Source organism: Festucalex cinctus, chromosome 13 (assembly GCF_051991245.1).
Source record: "Festucalex cinctus isolate MCC-2025b chromosome 13, RoL_Fcin_1.0, whole genome shotgun sequence".
NCBI classification, from domain to species: Eukaryota; Metazoa; Chordata; class Actinopteri; order Syngnathiformes; family Syngnathidae; genus Festucalex; species Festucalex cinctus.
Genome location: NC_135423.1, coordinates 6,993,324 through 7,011,066, shown reverse-complemented (window position 1 = coordinate 7,011,066; position 17,743 = coordinate 6,993,324). Strand labels below are relative to the sequence as shown.

Here is a 17,743-nt window from a genome sequence, read left to right as displayed (position 1 = left end):
TCAAGTGCTTTCTTATGACGGTCCAAAGAACTGCAGCAAATGGTGTGTGTGCGTGTCAGGGTTTTAATAGTTTTTCATTATCCAGTTAGTCCGCCCTCGCTATTCACAGGTGATTTTAATTAACCTATAAAATTATTCAGAAGATATTTATAGTAAATTAGCTTTATAAGAAACATGGGGCGATAGGGCTGCGGTAACGACCAATCACAGCTCAGCTTCAGAAAACAGGTGAGCCGTGATTGGTCGTTACCTCTGCCCTGAGCAACTGTGATGTCATTTTCAGTGGACAGCAAGTGATAAAATGGCTGCCACCTGAAATGAAAATGGGTGGATTTTGCTACTCAGCTCATATTCCGCGCCGATTCACTACTTTGAGCCCTCTGCAGCGCACAGTTCCCTCATGTGGCCCTCTGTTTAATTATACCAACATGATTCCTAATTGCCGTTTGTTTTCAACCTCCCATACCAAATTTCTACGCCCATGACATGACCAGCACAGGTGAGCAACGATCCAGAGCTACTTTCAAGCAACGATCTGACTTTTATCACAACACGATCACACAGGTACATCAAGCAGAAATGCACCCATCCCAGAGGTGCACAGCTCCTGCTATCATATCAAAGCCAAATAGTACATGGAAATGTACTATAATGTTATTTGATAGCTAATTAGCTATACAGGTAGAACTCTATATAGCCGTATCTATTTAAACATTGCACATCGAAGGAGGTAAGTTGAGTGCGTGCCCACTTTCACATTCCCGTTACGAGGAAGAGTACAAAGCATCTTCATCTTCCTATAAGTGTGTGTAACATGAGGAGGCTTCTCATCTGTCGTCGGGGTCTGAAGCCTCACGGGAATCCAGTTCAGTTCTCTCTTCCGGGCCAACGAGGCAGCCTGAAAATATTAACGTCTCTGATGCACGTTGTCGCTCATGACCATGACAGGAAGTCGGTTGAGGATGCCCCCCCCGAGTGAGGGTTTTGCCGTGTGAACATTTAAGATAGCGTGAAGTCACACAATCAAATCAAAATGGCGGCTGGAGTGTGTGCAAATGTACTTTATCTGACAGTGTAAGATCATTTTTATGTTTTAAGCACTCGTGTGCAATAATTCCTGGTTAACAATTTTAACCACTTTGGAAGACTACTTCTGCCTGGAAAATAGTTTAGTGGTTGTTAATCATTCATTCATTTCTTATCATGCTACCGCAATAGCAGTCCAAAGCAGTTTGGTTCGTTTCTCATAAGTCTACATCTGTTGCAATATGCAATTAATTATTACAATGTCTACTCTATATTAAGTTAAGAAAACATTTTAATGATTTAATGAGCTAATGCTTCCCAATTAACCATTTAATACTATAACTACAGCATGTAATATAACTGCTTCAAAATCTAACTTAAGGTTTAAAAAAAAAAAAAAAAAAGAAAAAAAAAAAGTGTATTTCGCTACTGAGCTTTTCCGTACATTAATAAAACTTAAGATGAGAGTCACTGCAGTAAGTGCAAATCAAAATTGTGCATTTGTTAATCAACAAAAATGATCAAATGCGAATGACGTCAAGCTAATGCTAAGCTAGATGTTAGCAAGAACTTGTTTTTGTTTTGACTCGACTCAAATTGATTTATAAAGCACTTTAAAACAAGCATTTCTGTATATGAAGTGCTGTACATGGAACAGAAATCGGTCACGTAGTAAAAAATAGGTAAAACAAGAACATACAAAAAATAAAACATAAGTGAGTATACAAGTAAATAAAGTTTACATCAATAAATTAATAAGAAGTATGTGGGTGAATTAATTAATTAATAAATAAATAAATAAATAAATAAATAAATAAATAAATACAGAAAATACATAAATAAATAAATAAATAAAGATTGTCTGTTCCTTTTTGTGAGCAACTGTTTTTACCAGCCCCGCACACATTTCTAAACAGTAATGCTAAGTCTGATGCTAATGCTAATACAACATGTCATGTGGTTCCACACTACAGTATTAATTTAAAGACCTCAACGTAGGTGATCCGGGTCATCATGTCAAGCCACTATCCTCGCAACGTGATTTTAAAGCTCTAAATTTTTGTTAAAGGTTGCATTGTGTCCTAGTGGTTGCCTCGAATCTAAGCCTTAAAACGATAGGTGGAGTTTGTATGCTCTCCCCTGGTTTGCATGGGTTTCCTCCTGGCTCCTCCCACATTTCCAGAAAAGTTTGCTTTGCATGTTTGGTTAATTGAAGACGAAATTGTCTAAATTGGCATGAATGAGAGTGTAACTGGTTGTTTGTTTCCATGTGCCCAGCGATTGATTGGAAAAACTAACACATATAATGAATCCACAGGGATCAAAAAGATGCAAAACAACAATTGTTTATATGTTGATTAACACTGACAGTGGATGTTTGACCTCATTAAAGTGCTTGTTTACCTCTTATCACTGTCTTTCCCCTGTTTGAAGTTACCATTGTCTTGCTAATTCAAGGTGAAGAGAATTCAAAGTTTGTATGTCACATCCACATGTAGCCCCATACAACAATTCATGTCATGAGACAATGACCTGATAAATGCAGACACAAAGGGAATAGCATCTGTCCCTCCCATACTGACACATGTCAAAGAGCGCACTTCATTTGATGGCGCCAGCTGTCATTTGCAAATTAAGCAAAAGGCATTTTTCATTCAATTATTACTAGATATACTTCATAAATTCGGGAAAATGATGGGGGCACTAACCAATTAAGTCAGATCAACACAATTGCTGGCATTCTATTTGCACATTTGAGCAGTTATTAGAATTTTGACAGAATTCATAGGGCATAAATTATTTGTACACCAAAACTCAAAATATATACATCTAAATAACTGCTCTGTATTTAATATAAAGAAAAAGAGCTACATCTGCTGAGTCTGGTGGGGCACCGAAACCGTGTTTCTAATGCGGAGCAGAGCTGTTAAAAATAATCGATTAATCAACAAGTAATCGATTATCAAATTCATCGACAACTATTTTAATATTCAAGTAATTATTTGGAGTCATTTTTTTATTTAAAATTATCCAAATTCCTCTGATTTCAGCATATCAACAGTCATTGTTCACTGATTTCTGTGGTCCTTCGTGGAAAAAAAAGATCTTTCTACAGTGTTTAATCCAAATAAGACATTTGCATTACTTTGGAAAACAGTGACTGAACCGCTAACATATAGTACAACATCAATCCGCCTTTTTAAGAATCATTATACAAATATGAAGTACGAAATAAACACCAATAGCAATTTGTTTATTCTCAACTAACCATTCTCAACCAAGTTAGCCAACATTCTCTTTCGCCAAAAGTCAACTATGCGCAACATCCTGAGCGAGAGGGCCGTGCTGTTCTGCACACTGAATGAGTGACCTAACCTGTAATAGCTTGTTAAACAGTTATCAGAAGAAAGAGCAAACAATCTGCTGGCGGACGCACCGGCTGAGTGGCTTAGTTGAAACAGAGGTCAAGTCAATGACATTGTGTCTGGTTTAAGTCAAACCACTCACATCATTTGGTACATCTGCACAGTCTTATAAAATATTCTGTTTTCTGATACTGCTTACTTTTTTTTTCTTTTTTTTTTTTTCTTTTAGCATACTACAAATGAATGAATACATATGTGCCTGTGTCAGCCAAATCACAGCATAACTTTTCCTGTTCAAAATTCAATTGTTTAAAGGTGTGCAGCCAAAACCGATTCCATCTTTCTTTGACAGAAACGTGCAATTCGTGTCGTTTGCGGTTGCGGATGTAGAGACCACACTAATCCATTATTTATACAATGAAAAACTTTAAAAATGTAATGAATTGATGGAGTTTAACCGTCTCAAAATAATGTTTAAAGCCCATCGTGATTTTTTTCCAGTTAATATAGAATTATTATTATTTATTTTTTTTTTAAAGGGAAAATGAGTACAAATTAAGAGGAACAGATATTTCCTCCAAAACAAAACATAGAACAAAACAAAAAAAAGGATGTATTTCAACTCACTGTCATCTCATGGAACAATCTGGATTGTAGAACACAATCATGTCAGTCTATATGGATTTTTAAAAACTTGACAAAAGCTCAATTACTGGAAAAATACATATACTACAAGGACATGCTGCTGAATTATTATATAGAATTGTTACATTGTCTTGACCGCTTGCTGTCATTTATTCTGTGTTGATAATTTTTGTTGTTGTTGATCAGGGGCAGATAAGATAAGTTTGACTTTTTTTCTGTCCCTCTTTATTTCTCTTTTTTAAAGGAATGAAATAACATTGAATTGAAATTGAAAGATAATGGCTTAAAAAATGACAACTATAGTAGTACTCAACTGTAGAGACATAGCGTTCAATTATTTTCCACCACTTTGGTGTGGATTAAACAGCGCCCTGTGAAACTCTCATTTCAAGAGACCAATTCAGTATGAAGTTGCGACCATTCGGAGTATCCTGTTTTCTAAAACAGGGCAGCAAGAAAGAATGAAAATAGTCAAGCCAGGTCCGCTTCCCAGAGTTCTTTGACCTGATAAGGGGACAGGGCAAAGCTGCAAGATGCAGATGGGGTTAATGAGGGGTCAGGGCCAGGTTACAGAGGGGCAAGATATCCAGAAGTAGTCATAAAATCGAAATAAAAGTGCATCTACCGCTCCCTGTCTTGATGTACATCTTGGAATTATCTCGTAAGATACCCAAAACCCAAATTACGGTAATAATATAAGTGAAGCACATGAACCATGTGTGTGTGTGAGAACTGTCTTAGCTTACAGAAGAAATTCGATGTATGTAAGGTTTCAGATCTATCAAACACCCTCAACTGTCACTCCTGTTCCACCAGAAGTGGGAGGGGGAAAAAAAAAAAAAGTGTGACATCAATTCAAGACACAAGGAAGTGCGGCGGGAACAAAGTCAGTGTTAAATTGCCGGGTCCAAAGTTCTACATTTGAAGCCGTTGAGACAAAGCGCCAAAAGTGGTGCCACAATTTAGAGTTGGAGCAAACTTTTTCTGAGGGGGAATCCTCAAAAGTTAAATCGGGGTCCGAACCATGTGTGACATCATGCAAATCTCATCACACTTTAAATCAGTTAGCATCTCAATCATTAGATATCAACCAATATCAACAGATATATACTGAGACCGAGAACAAATAAGTTTTAAATTTACACAATCATAAATATTTTGGGGAAAATGTTTTGTAGTGAGAACAGCTTGGAAGTTTACCAGCAGTATATCATAGTGATTAGTGAATTCTGAACACATCCCGTTATAAGAGGGTGTGCACACTTGTGCAACCACTCAGTTGTTTATTTTTACTCAAAAAAAGTTATTTTAGTTAACTAAAACTACTGAAAAAACTAAAATAAAAAAAAATAAAAACTTAGCTAAAGAAATAAATTAAAAACGAAAATGTTTAAAAAATTAAAACTAACTGAAACTACATTTTCTGTTTACAAAACTAACTAAAATTAACTATGATTATAGCAAAAATGTCCTTCGTTTTAGTCTTTGGTAAATGCATGAGCCTTTAGTGATGATTTTAAGTGTGATTTGAAGTACATTTATTTTGATATTAACAAGAATAAAGACGTTTGAAAGTGTGCCACACGGAAGTGATGTCATCTAGCAGCAGCCAATAGAAAAGCAACTTCAGATAACATCACTCCCATGCTGTTTTTTTTTTTTAATATTATGCACAAGTAATACACATTCTTTTAAAAACTAAAACTAATACTGAAACTAACTCAAATTAAACCAAATCTAAGCATTTATTAAATAACTAAAACTAATAAAAATGAACATTTCCACCCTGAACACTAATTAAAACTAACTACATTAAAAAAACAAAAACAAAATCAAAAGTAACTAAAATGAAAATTCCAAAACTATAATAACCCTTGTTCAGACTCATATAATCGGGTCCCAACATGGCTCCTGGAGCTCCAGTTCTTCATGAGAGTTGAGAGCGCCCACATGCAGCGGCTCTCGTTACCCCTCCTACAACTCGACACCAGCAAACTGAGACACAATCGTTTGCTCACATCACAACAAGGGAGTCAATTTACGACTCAAACATTCCATTGCATGCACACACACACATACGAACAAGTACACTGTACTGTACACATAAGGTCGCTGCAGTAGAGGTGGAGAATATTAAATATACTCTTGAAAAAATAATGTATTGCTCAAGTACTTATTTTTGTGTTTCGTAAGACTGAAAGATTTTGAAAATGTATCTAATTGTGATCCACCCCTTAATATTAAGATCACAATTTAATATTATGAGTATTTTTTCAAGGTCCTGTTCCCATGTATTCTTAAACATACACAAGCAATAAATTAATCTGTATTACAATAAACAATATCAGATTATGCAAGAAGACAGTTTATTACTTCAGTGACAGTTGTTAATACTTGCAGCCTTTAGTTTTTGAAAATAAATTAATGTTATAAAAGCCTACCAATTTAATATTTTTTTTTCTACGACAGTCCAACATTGATTTGAATCTCATCATTTACAATACATCAATCATAGCCAACAATTAAACACATTGTACTTAAATAATAATTCAATAAAGGGCATTACACAGTTTAAGAAATTGTACCTAAATAAATGCTTGAAATCAACTTCACACCACTGTATTGTATTTAAAGTTATACTGTATGCATTCAGGCCACTGTAACATTACACACATTTAGGACATTTATTTCATTGATTCTTTGCATACTGCTAGCTAGTGGTACCACAATTTGAGAATCACTGACCTCGGTCAGCTAATGTGATGCTCATTTGGCAGATTTGCCATCTGCTCTCACTGTCCATACATAGCCCGTGAGCCATAGGTTTCATACCCTTGCTAGTCTTTATTTGCACGTGGCTGCACGATGACACTGGCTCATTTAAATAAAATGAGAAATAATAATTCATTTGACTAGATGCCTAATGACAAATTGCGTTTGAGCTGAACCGGCGTCCTGTCATTTTAATTCACGTTATCTTCCTCATTCATCCAACTGCAGAGAGCCACTTTAATCAAACTGAAAACAGAAAAAAAAAAAAAAAAAAGTCCCCAAGGACGAGGATCTTTAGCTGGCCGCTGGGGGACTGACTGCCCCCATCCATGTCTTCTCTCTGGGATGGCTACCGGCTGAAGTGTAATAAAGGCCTTTGTTAAGCTGCCCTGCTGCAGAAAATCTCTGCTTGTTGAAGCACAATGGCGAGAAACAGCCACATGTGAGCTCAACAGTCAATCTCTAATTCATCACTGCACTAAATCATTTTGAAAATACAAGATGGCGGTCATATTTTAGGGATGCTAAACTAACTGGAAAGTGGAGAAATAATCCAAACGATGCATCAAATTAACTTTTTTTCGGATTTATTAAACAAAATAGGCACACTAGACCCCGAGCTAATACGTGTGGCTATTTGACAAACATTAAAGTGATTACAGTGTCCAAAATGTCCATAATAAAGTAGATGTCATGCAGGGTTTTGCTGTTTTTTTTTAGCTTACTTACTTTTTTCAGCTCTTGACACCTCCCTCACAACGTCCTGGCTCCTTCAGCAGAGTGCTCCTTCCTCAGGTATCCCTCCATAGTGTCAATACGTCACACTGATTTTGCTGCCACCTCTGAAGAGGATCCCAACGGAGTTTACTGGTGCGTGTGTGTGATGGCCAAAGCAGCAGACGCCAACACCAGCACAACCTCAAGCATGGTGCCTTATTCAAACATTGCTGCTCCTGGTGTGGGAACACTGGCGACATGGAAAACATGGACTGGATTCTCCAAGTGTGGAATTCACGAGAAGAGACAGTAACCACATTTGATTTATGGTAAAGTTGTTCATTCGGTTCCTTTTTCTAATGCATTGATAGTGACGGATCAAAGGTATTATTTATATGGGGAAAAAGTGGAAACCCCTTTTGAATGTATTAATTCATGAATCAAGGGTTAGATTAGTCCAAGCATGGGATAACTTTAGTGCCCAATGCCACATAGTTCTGTTTTTTTAATTGGATAAGGATCAGGCAATTTGCAGATGAAGTAAAATAAAATTAAAATGTTAAAATACATATGGAAAATATACAAATATTATATAAATAATGCAAAGAATGTCCATCAATAAATCTTATTTGTAATTCAATTAAGATAATAAATAAAATATAAGATAAAAATGCTAATTTATGAATGCAACAAATGTCAGAGGACTATTGAAAAAGTAAATGCTTTGTGGGATGGGCAGAATATGGAGCCTGTGGGTAATATTTTTCCCACTCCTGACATGAAATATATTTTTTTAAACATTTTACATATTTCCAACTTTTGAGAAGAGCAAGGCAAGTTCCATAAAGGCATAAAGTGCTTTATTTTGAAACCACACACAAATGCTGACACCAGTCAGATAAGTCCTGGAATGGGACAAGATTAAATTTCAAACAAAAAAACAAAAAAACACAGTATCATAGAATAATACAAACCATAGCTTCAGAAGATGACAGGGCGGTATTTTTTTATTAATAAAAAGAAGAGAAAAAAGAAAAACACACAGAGCAAGGCATTATAAGTGCAGACATTTTGCTCACTATCAATCCCCCAAAATGTATACAATATATTAGAAATATATTTTGATATTAACCAGAATAAGGACGTTTGAAAGTGTGTCACACAGAAGTGACGTCATCTCACAGCAGCCAATAGAAAAGCACCTTCAGATGACGTTGCTCCCATGCTGTTTTTGAAATATTGTGCACAAGTAATAACACTTATTTAAAAAAAAAACAACAACTAATACTTAAACTAACTAAAACTAAACCAAAACTAAGCATTTATGGAATAACTAAAACTATCCATACATCAATTTTCTGAACCGTTCGCTCCTCACAATGGTCATGGGGTGTGCTGGAGCCTATCCCAGCTGGCTCTGGGCAGTAGGCGGGGTACACCCTGAACTGGTTGCCAGCCAATCGCAAATAACTAAAATGAATAAAAACTAACAGAACCACCCTGAAAACTAATTAAAACTAACTAAATTTAAAAAACTAAATCCAAATCGAAACCAAAACTAACTAAAAGAGAGAAAAAAAAAAATGAGTACGCAGTAAAGTGTGGATGTAGTGCTCGCATATTTTCGACAGTTTGACCTCCATTCCGGTGCCTTGCGGACTTCCCTTGGAGCGTTCTTGCCCGTGGTTTCCCTCCCACTCCTCTCAGTGTGACAGTTCAAAGTCTGGCAGGCCACAGATGCACCTTACAATTGAAAGCAGACAGCCAATGGCGAGCCTCCTCGGCCCTAACAGCCACTCGCGACATTTGCACCACAAAAGACGGCCCTGCTTGATTCATAAACGCCCCCAGCCTCCCTCACAGCCCCCCTTTTCCCTTACCCTGGTGACTCCTCCTCTCTCGTCTTTTGTGCTTGGCTACCAAAAATCCCCCCCAGTGACCCTCCTCCTCCTCTGCTAATCTCCTTGTGCGCCCATTGGGATTGAGTGCTTGAGTGCACCCTCACAGGACACGTCGCGCTCTGGTCTCATTTGCAGAAGCGCCTCTCTCTGCGTGGCGTCATTTGGGGCTGCATGCAAACACGTTTAGACAGGGAATTTGCTCAGCTTGTTAGTGATCACTCTCATTAGGTAAAACGCATTACCTTGTGGGCAACTGACATATTTTCATCTCATGTTTCAGCGCTAATGCATCTGTTAGGATTCCCCCTCCCCGCTGACGCACATACAAGGTGGTTCCCATGGGGTTTGAGAAAAGCCAGTATTGCCCCGAGTCAGCTTTGTGTTTCATGTTTGGTGGCTCTATAGCAACAGTGATCTCACAGGAGGGGCGAGCGGACCACAATCCACAAACGCGCGTACGCAAACATTACCCACAAAAAAAGTTAAGGATACGATTGAGTTACAAGTGATCCGACGTGCGAGTTTTTCCCGATATACAAGCTGTCAATCAGCCGATTTTGTGCTTTGACTTGCGAACGCAAACGTCTGCTAACATAAAATGGCACGTTGGCTAACTATTAGCATTTATGTGCTGTTGTTATCCTTAACACATTCACTGCCAGCCCAGCAAAAATGCATTGCATCATTTGACGTCTTTTTCCGTCAAAGGCAGTGAATGAGTTAAAGACTGCTCCCTGGTGGCCGAAATCCACACACCAGAATGAGTAGCACGATGTGCACCGAAGGAGAAAGTGTGACAAAAAGTGTTTCATTCCTTTTCATTGTACTTCATAATTTTGCGATGACTATGTGTTTCCAAGTGCCCTGCGATTGGTTGGCAACCAATCCAGGGTGTCCCCCGCCTACTGCCCAGAGCCAGCTGAGATAGGCGCCAGCAGCCCCCGCGACCCTTGTGAGGAATAAGCGGTCAAGAAAATGGATGGATGGATGGATATGTGTTTCCAAAGCATAATGTTAAAGAATGCCATCAGTGACTTTCGCCTTTGCTAAATGTCTACAATTACCACTGATCTATAAACAATATATGACTGGATAGGTCAATAGGCCAAGACTTTTGAGGTCACGAGGCCGCCATATTGCTCCTCAGCTGTTCAGCTACACACACCAAGATGTGCCAAAAAGTACTGCAATGAACTGTTGTCCAAAATTTTGACTCATAGTGTATGTACTGCAAATGTAAAGTAATAAACAAAAGAAATAAATAACTAAAAATGTTGTATCTATTCATCAGATCCTCCCAAAGATCCTCCTAATCAGCCGGAATAATGCACTGTCCCGCACAGCCTCGACTGCCCTCTCCCACTGGCTCGCTTCCTTCCACAGACCCAAACGCTTCTTCTCCGCTTTGACCTCGGCCCTGTGCAGCCGCTTGTGCAGACGCCAGTATAAGCGAGTGTCCGCTGACAGCCCAGTAATGGGAGCAGTGCGGGCTAGACCCAGACACAGCGCCTCCTCGTTGACGGAGCGGCCCCATGACGACCCCTACTGGACAAAAGTGGGAGGACAAGGAGGTCAAATATGGTTTGGGTATTTGAACGGATGGGGGGGGGAATGTGCATCACCTTGCTGTGAGCCACCAAACAGTGCAGCGTGTCGTCCTGTCGGCTGATCAACTTCAACCACACCGTCTGGGTGGGAACTATGCTCCTCTGCAGCCATATTTTGCCGTCTGCGGTCAAATCCACACCGGCGAGGTTCACCAGCAAGGTTGACGTGGGCGCACCTGGCCAGACAAACGGACACAATATTTCTGTGCATATAATGGATACACACCAAAGACACACGATCTATCTATCTATCTATCTATCTATCTGCCCGACTGTCTATTTCTCTATCCATGCACTGAATTTATTGAACTTTAAGTCTGTGAAGCGTTGTATACTGTAGTACGAGTATTATATATTTATTTATCTCCATGTTATTTTTTTAAATGACATCGTTTGTTGTGTTTGGTTTTTTTCACAATTCTTATTTCTTTTTCAAAACACGAGGAATACTATATAATAATATTATATAATAATACTATATAATAATCATCATCATCATCATCATTATAAACAAATACTAAAACTAATGAAGCATTTTGGAAAAAAAAAAAGATAAAACTGATTTTAAAAAGTACTCCCAGAACAGTCAATCGGCGCAATACCTTCAAGCGTCAGCTATGAAGCAAAACAATGTCATGAAAAGCCTACTAGAACATCTCAACTTTATTTGGGGATAATCAGAACTACTTTTAAATGGTGGCAGATGTGTGCTAATGCCCATCCTCAAGACACTCGCATGTCAAGGAGCCACTTTATTTGGAGATTTGTATGACAGCATTCGCAAGAGGGCTCGGACCCGATGAGGAGTGTGACGATATATCGATATCGCAATAAATCGTGATACTTTGTCTCCCGATAGATTATCGATACGTCTACGCCAAGTATCGATATTTGTAGTTAATAATCAGCCACAGTAACGGCACCATTGTTCATGACTTATTGAGCAATTCCTTGGTGGGCCACTAGGGGGAGCGTCTCATAAGAGTGGCGGAGAAGTGTACGGAAGTCTTCAGGTGAAGAAGACTCATCAGCTTACTTTTACTTCTGTTTTGCATACGTTTCTATGAAAAGTGTGTATTAGATCATTAATTTTCTTACGACTTTTTGACGCACACAATTTCTGAGGAACATTAATATTGATTTAATTGGATTTAATATTTAAATAATTTTATTTATTTACTTTTGCAATGTTACACAAAAAAATGGTGTCACAGTTTATAAAATAAAACAATTGACTATGTAACTGACTGACATGCTGCATGACAATTATGTTTAAAAAAAAAGACACAAATTTGTTGGCAGAAAGTGGTCTCTGTAAAGAAGACATTTGTATTTGTTTAAAAAAAATACACTGTAGTACTCACTGTTAAGAATACACAAGTTTTAATATTGTGTTTCAGTGATGGTGCAACTATATCGATAATCGCGGTATCGTCAACGACACAACAGAGACGCAAGGAACACATTTGAAGTGGAACGCACTTGACAGTGCAGTCCGTCCCGGTTACCATGCATGACACGCACATCTGCACAGTCAGCTGTTTTCGTGGCGTGATAGTCGCGTTTGTCCTTCACGATGCTGATGGAGCGCATACGCAAACAAACACACGCACACACAAAGTGACGCAAGACGTGATTTGGTAATTGAGCTAATGTGCTTAAAACACACGAAAAATGTCACAGTGACATTACAAGAGGAAGCTACATTAGGCAATCATGCTGGGAATCACACAATGAGTCTTTTGCCAGCGTTTCCGGCACGTGAAATTGATGGAGTGTCGTGTCGTGTCATGCGGACGACCTTTTTGTTTGGCGAGTAGAGGTGACAGCAGCGGCAGGTAAATGGGCACGTGCTCCACTTGGAGGCTTTGCTCCTTGACGGAATGAACTTTCCCGCGAAGGCTGATGTTGTTCTCCACGAAGCGAGTGGGGATCTCGGACACTGATTGGAATTTGGTGATCTGAGGAAGAGATCATTGCAGTGGGTATAAAAGTCTACACACCCCTATTGAAACTCCAGGTTTGTGTCATTTTTTTTTTTTTAAATGACACCAAGATAAATCAATTCAAAAGGTTTTCTACCATGAATGTAACCTATATATACCCTGTACAAGTTAATTGAATGAAAGAAATAAGAAATAAACAACTGCACAAATGGTGGTTGCACAAGTGTGCACACCCTCTTATGACTAGGAATGTGGCTATGTTTGGAATTTACCAATCACATTCAAGCTCATGTTAAATGGGAGTCAACACATATCTGCCATCATTTAATGTGCCACTGATTAAACACAAATAAAGTTCAGATGTTTTAGTAGGCTTTTCCTGACATAGAGCAGAGCTTGGTTGTGTATTTACTATTTAATATTATGAAAAGATTAATATGATAATAAGGTCTCATATCAAAGACATTTAGGGAAGCTAGGCCTACAAGACCTTCATATTTTTTTTTTTTTTAAATGGCTACAATCAATTACAGTGAAGTCTCCAAAACGTGACTCAATGTGTTCCATGATTTTGGTTAATTGTTCTAACTCAAAAACATTTACCAACAGGGAAACATTTAAAATGAATTCATTTGCTCCAGGTTCAATTTATGGTTGCTCATCCTTTAGATACACAGATGGACTAACTTTTGTGTTGGAGGGCCACATTTGATTTTTCGAATGGACAAATGGGCCAGGCGAATATATTTGCATGATGTCCAACACGATCTGGACTCAAACAGAGTCTTTTGATTTTTCCAGAAAATTCTGGTTGGACTCAAAGTTCAATTGCACCACCACTTTTGGTGTGTTCCACTGTGTGTGAAGCTGCTTGTTTGTGAATTCTTACCAGTTTGAGGCTCCTTGCAATTAGAATCACCCCAGTAACAGCAAGCCCGCCACTTATGCTCTGTTTGTGAGACGAGAGATGGGTTATGACAATGACATCATCACAAAACAATTATGCAGAAAGTTGTACAATGTGTGGCGCTTGCCTGTTCTCCACAAGACCAATGAGGCCAAGCAAAATATAAAATGGATGGGATGGATAGAAGACATATATAGAGTGGACAAAACATTATATCATGAGAGCTGTATCAAAATAAATCTGCCTTTACAGATTATAACTACGTTTTGATTGACACTATCAGAGAGGAGAGATATTATTTATTTAACATGCCGTTTTTTTTCCCAATATTTTGATGTCGACGCGAGTAAAAATATTAGAAACATTTGTCAGTGTGATGCAATTACCCCATGGGAACGAGGGGGAAAAATATTAAAGTGTAGTGTTAGTCTTGCTTGACGTTGGATCATACAAGTGTGCCTAATGTGGTACGACTTCCGCGTTCAGGAGGTTCCTACCCGTACAAGTGTGAGATTATCATCTGCCAACTGAGAAATAGTAGACACGATGTTGTATGAAGCCGTGTTTTGTCGCTGTGTTTGTGGCATGCGTCTTCTCCCGTCCTCAGTTTGTGATTCTCTGCTGGACTCCGGCATGTTGTTGACATGTCGATTGTGGCGCTGCGGTCGCCGGAAGTCCCGCCTCCTCCTCTTTCTCCACCTACTAGGAGAGACGTCGCAGATTACGTCACTCTCAGCCCTGAGGATTCACTTGCAAATGACAAGCTGACGTCCAAGTGCAGTAAAAGCGTCATTACACACGTACAGTACTTGTGTATTTATTGCAAGAACACACTTGTCGAGGAATTGAAGGTGCATATGTGCAGACATAATGCACGTTTTTTTTCCAATGTATGTATTTATTTATTTTTATTTTTTTAAATCCAGGACAAAACGAATTTAATAAATTGCAATTATAATACAGTCCATATATTCTTGGATCCATATTTTTCTCCGTCACATACACATCAATATATTTTGCAATTACAATTAAAATATGTGCTCTATATTTGAAATACTGTACATGACAAATTATAAAGAGCCCATATTTTTCTGTCACATATACATTTACATATATATATTTTTCTACATCTTGAATTAAAAACACTTGGCAATTCAGAAAATGCACACAACACAGCACGATTTTTCGTATTCTCAATATTTTAATTAAATTATGCCGCCAATAACTTCAGTAATATATGAATGACATACTAAAAACATTTACATAAACCAAGTACATATTTTTGGAACTCAAAAGAAATGTGTCAAATAAAGTCAGAAATAAATACATTTTTTTGCAACTAGAACGAAAATATATTTCAAATATTGGAAATGTGGGGACTAGAAATAGTTACTAAAACATCACAAATGAGGTCAATGTTTTAATTTGGAATGGCATGGTCAAGAAATGTGAAAGGTGGTGTTAGCAATATAAAATATGCATTAGTTTGGAATGTTTATTTTGAAAATTTGGGTATTATGGGAATGGAATTGGTATTGCTTTAATTGAATGTCTTGAGCAAGATGAATAATTTGAAGTTGAAATGGTTTGAATCCGTCAATAGATATGGAAGGATCTCAGTGAAATGACTCGTTCATGTGGAAATTTTATTGTGAAATTGTAAGAATTTATTTTATTATTAAAAGAGTGGAGTTAAGGGAATGTGAGAATTCTTGGAATGTGGGAAATATTTTCATGTTAGAATTATTACAATTTTATTGTGAAAACTATTTTAATTTTTAGAATGTGCTGTTATCTTAATTTTCCGAATGAGCGGAATAGTTTGAATTTAAAATGAGAATAAGAAGGAACTTTTTAGTTGACTTTGTGAATGAAAGGGGGCGTGTAAGGTGCAGAAGAATTCCAGGACCCTTTGAAATGCGAAAACTAGTAGTCAACATATCCTGAATTGATTTTAATATGTTGAAGTTGGAATGGTTTGAGCGGGTGGAGTCGACTGACAAGAGTGGCCGAAAACTGTGAATGACTGTATAAATAGTATTTGTTTTTGCGTGAAATAGCACATGCACATTCACACAATACAATTAAAACGTGTTGCAGTGAGCAACGTGTCGGCCGGGAGACATCATCGAGGCGGTGAGCACACTGACAGTAGTATGACAGATGCAAGTGGGACTTTCATCATGTAAACTGTGAAGTCATGGAGCTACTTGAAGCCGGATGACGCCCCCATTAAGCGGCAAATGGCCAATCAGAGCCGAGAGGCAGACTTGTCCTCCTGGCCGCCATTAAAGAATTCAATCCATGAGCTGAAATAATGGAAATCTGCTGGAGCCATGGAGCAGAAGCAGGGGGGCGCGCAAGTCGATGAGTAGCCTCGCCGTTTCCTTCCTTTCTCGGGGGGCCGTTTTTGGGGATCGCGCGGGGAGCATCATGGTGCTTGTTGGTGGAACGGGGGGGCGGCGCAGCTAATTGTTTTATGGAGGCTAGCGTTGTTGGACCTCTGGTATGTTAGCTCGTCTGCTAGCAGGCTAGCAGAGAACCAGGGGGAGGGGAGAGACAGACAGACAAGACAGACAGACAGAGTTCCTTTGCCTTGAAATTGTTTCAGATCGGCTAGCAACCATTAGCATTAGCGCTTTCGAGACTGAAGTTGTTCTTTTTTACTTTCGGAGCTCCCCCCGTTTTTTTTTTGTTTTTTTTTTGGGCACCGCGAATATCACTTAGTCAGCGGTAAGTCAATCCGGGTCATGTTAACTCGTGCTATTTTCATATTTACGGCAATGTAGCCCCCCACCGCCAGCTCGATCGCCGGAAGCCCACCGGACAATACATTTCAAATCGGATTGATGAATCGTTTAGCTAGATGCTTGTCTTTTCCGCTCGATGCGATCCCTAAGGTTGGTTTAGCTTTCGGGCTAGCGGCGGCTAGCGCCGGCTGGAAGTTGTCTGCCTGAGTCCTAGCGGCGGCTGGCCGTAGAGGCGCAAACCCACTCCCCGAGCGAGCAGTTGTTGCGTGAGACCATGGACAAGGTTCCGACGACGCAGTGACAAGGATGACTTCGTGCTTTGTACCAAACGGGGCCAGTTTGGAGGACTGCCACTCCAACCTCTTCTGCCTGGTAAGACTATGTGTGAGTGTGTGTTGGTGTGTGTGTGTGTGGCTAGCCTAGATCGTTAGCTGCGCCCGCTGAGGCCACACACAGAAAGCCATTTTGGCTAATCAGGCTGCCGAGCTTTGTAACGTCACTTGCAGACTGCCGTGCAGGCATCGGGGCCTGCAACTTGCAAATCGTGATCTCGGCCAACTTCCATAATAGGAGCAGCACATACTGCGGGGCCAAGTGGTGCCCACTTGCCTTATGAAATGGGCTCGTATGCCGTGCACCACAATATGCTGACATTAGCGTTAATTGCTATCAAGTCGTACTACAGACATGATGTCTTGTTCGACGAACCTGTCAGCTGTTAAATGTTTTACCCACTAATCAGGTTCTCCTGACGGGCGCGTGTGCGCTGCCTACTTTGGCACATTTATCATTATGATTGTGTGTGTCATTTTTCCAAACAAGGCTGTTTGTTTATTTTGTGACTTTTACTCACAGCTGCTCGTTATGACTGTATGCTTGTTAATTCAATTTAATGTTTATGTAGCCTCCTTGTGTGGGGTTGTGCATGTTCTCCGGCTTCTTCCCACATTCCTAAAAACATGCAGGTTAGATGAATTGAATATGCTAAATCATCCATAAATGTGAGTGTGAATGATTTTTATATATCTGACCTGCAATCTCACCGGAGACCCATGAGGATAAGTGCAAGAGAAAATGGATGGCGGTTAGTGTTACTCTTTTGTAAC

General features: G+C 39.0%; 3 protein-coding genes across 6 annotated transcripts in view; 1 reads left to right on the top strand and 2 right to left on the bottom strand.

The window, feature by feature from the left end:
* Window positions 1-7,767, bottom strand: part of plch1 (phospholipase C, eta 1) — a 62,189-nt gene extending 54,422 nt beyond the window's left edge. The window contains exon 1 of the mRNA XM_077541204.1: window positions 7,539-7,767. The gene's annotated coding sequence lies outside the window, so the exon portion shown is untranslated. The remainder of the gene's footprint in view (window positions 1-7,538) is intronic.
* A 1,696-nt stretch (window positions 7,768-9,463) lies between these two features.
* On the bottom strand, window positions 9,464-14,561 carry c18h3orf33 (c18h3orf33 homolog (H. sapiens)). 3 transcript variants are annotated; one of them, XM_077541225.1, is made up of 5 exons: window positions 14,385-14,561; window positions 13,870-13,929; window positions 12,836-12,995; window positions 11,050-11,210; window positions 9,464-10,969 (listed from the first exon to the last, which is right to left on the bottom strand). In XM_077541225.1, exons 1-5 carry the CDS (start codon window positions 14,520-14,522, stop codon window positions 10,715-10,717), a joined length of 774 nt encoding a protein of 257 aa, XP_077397351.1. In that variant the 5' UTR covers window positions 14,523-14,561; the 3' UTR covers window positions 9,464-10,714. The 3 variants fall into 3 exon arrangements, with proteins under 3 accessions (XP_077397351.1, XP_077397353.1, XP_077397352.1); XM_077541227.1 differs by having other exon boundaries at window positions 11,050-11,156; XM_077541226.1 differs by having other exon boundaries at window positions 14,015-14,532.
* Window positions 14,562-16,074: 1,513 nt separating this feature from the next.
* The window catches only part of LOC144033125 (mediator of RNA polymerase II transcription subunit 13-like), a 28,355-nt gene continuing 26,686 nt past the window's right edge, over window positions 16,075-17,743 (top strand). Inside the window, exon 1 of one of the 2 annotated variants that reach the window (XM_077540989.1) lies at window positions 16,075-17,009. In XM_077540989.1, the coding sequence (XP_077397115.1) occupies window positions 16,944-17,009 (66 nt within the window). In that variant the 5' untranslated portion in view covers window positions 16,075-16,943. The remainder of the gene's footprint in view (window positions 17,010-17,743) is intronic. The other variant, XM_077540990.1, reaches the window with a different exon arrangement.

Bases quoted from the DNA above. Each gene is read 5' to 3' on its own strand.
- c18h3orf33 (XM_077541225.1), bottom strand. From the start codon at position 14,522: ATGCCGGAGTCCAGCAGAGAATCACAAACTGAGGACGGGAGAAGACGC. The intron at 12,996-13,869 runs GTAAGAATTCAC...TCTCTTCCTCAG, and splicing joins TTGCAAGGAGCCTCAAACTG to ATCACCAAATTCCAATCAGT. The intron at 10,970-11,049 runs GTGATGCACATT...TTTGTCCAGTAG, and splicing joins GTTTGGTGGCTCACAGCAAG to GGGTCGTCATGGGGCCGCTC.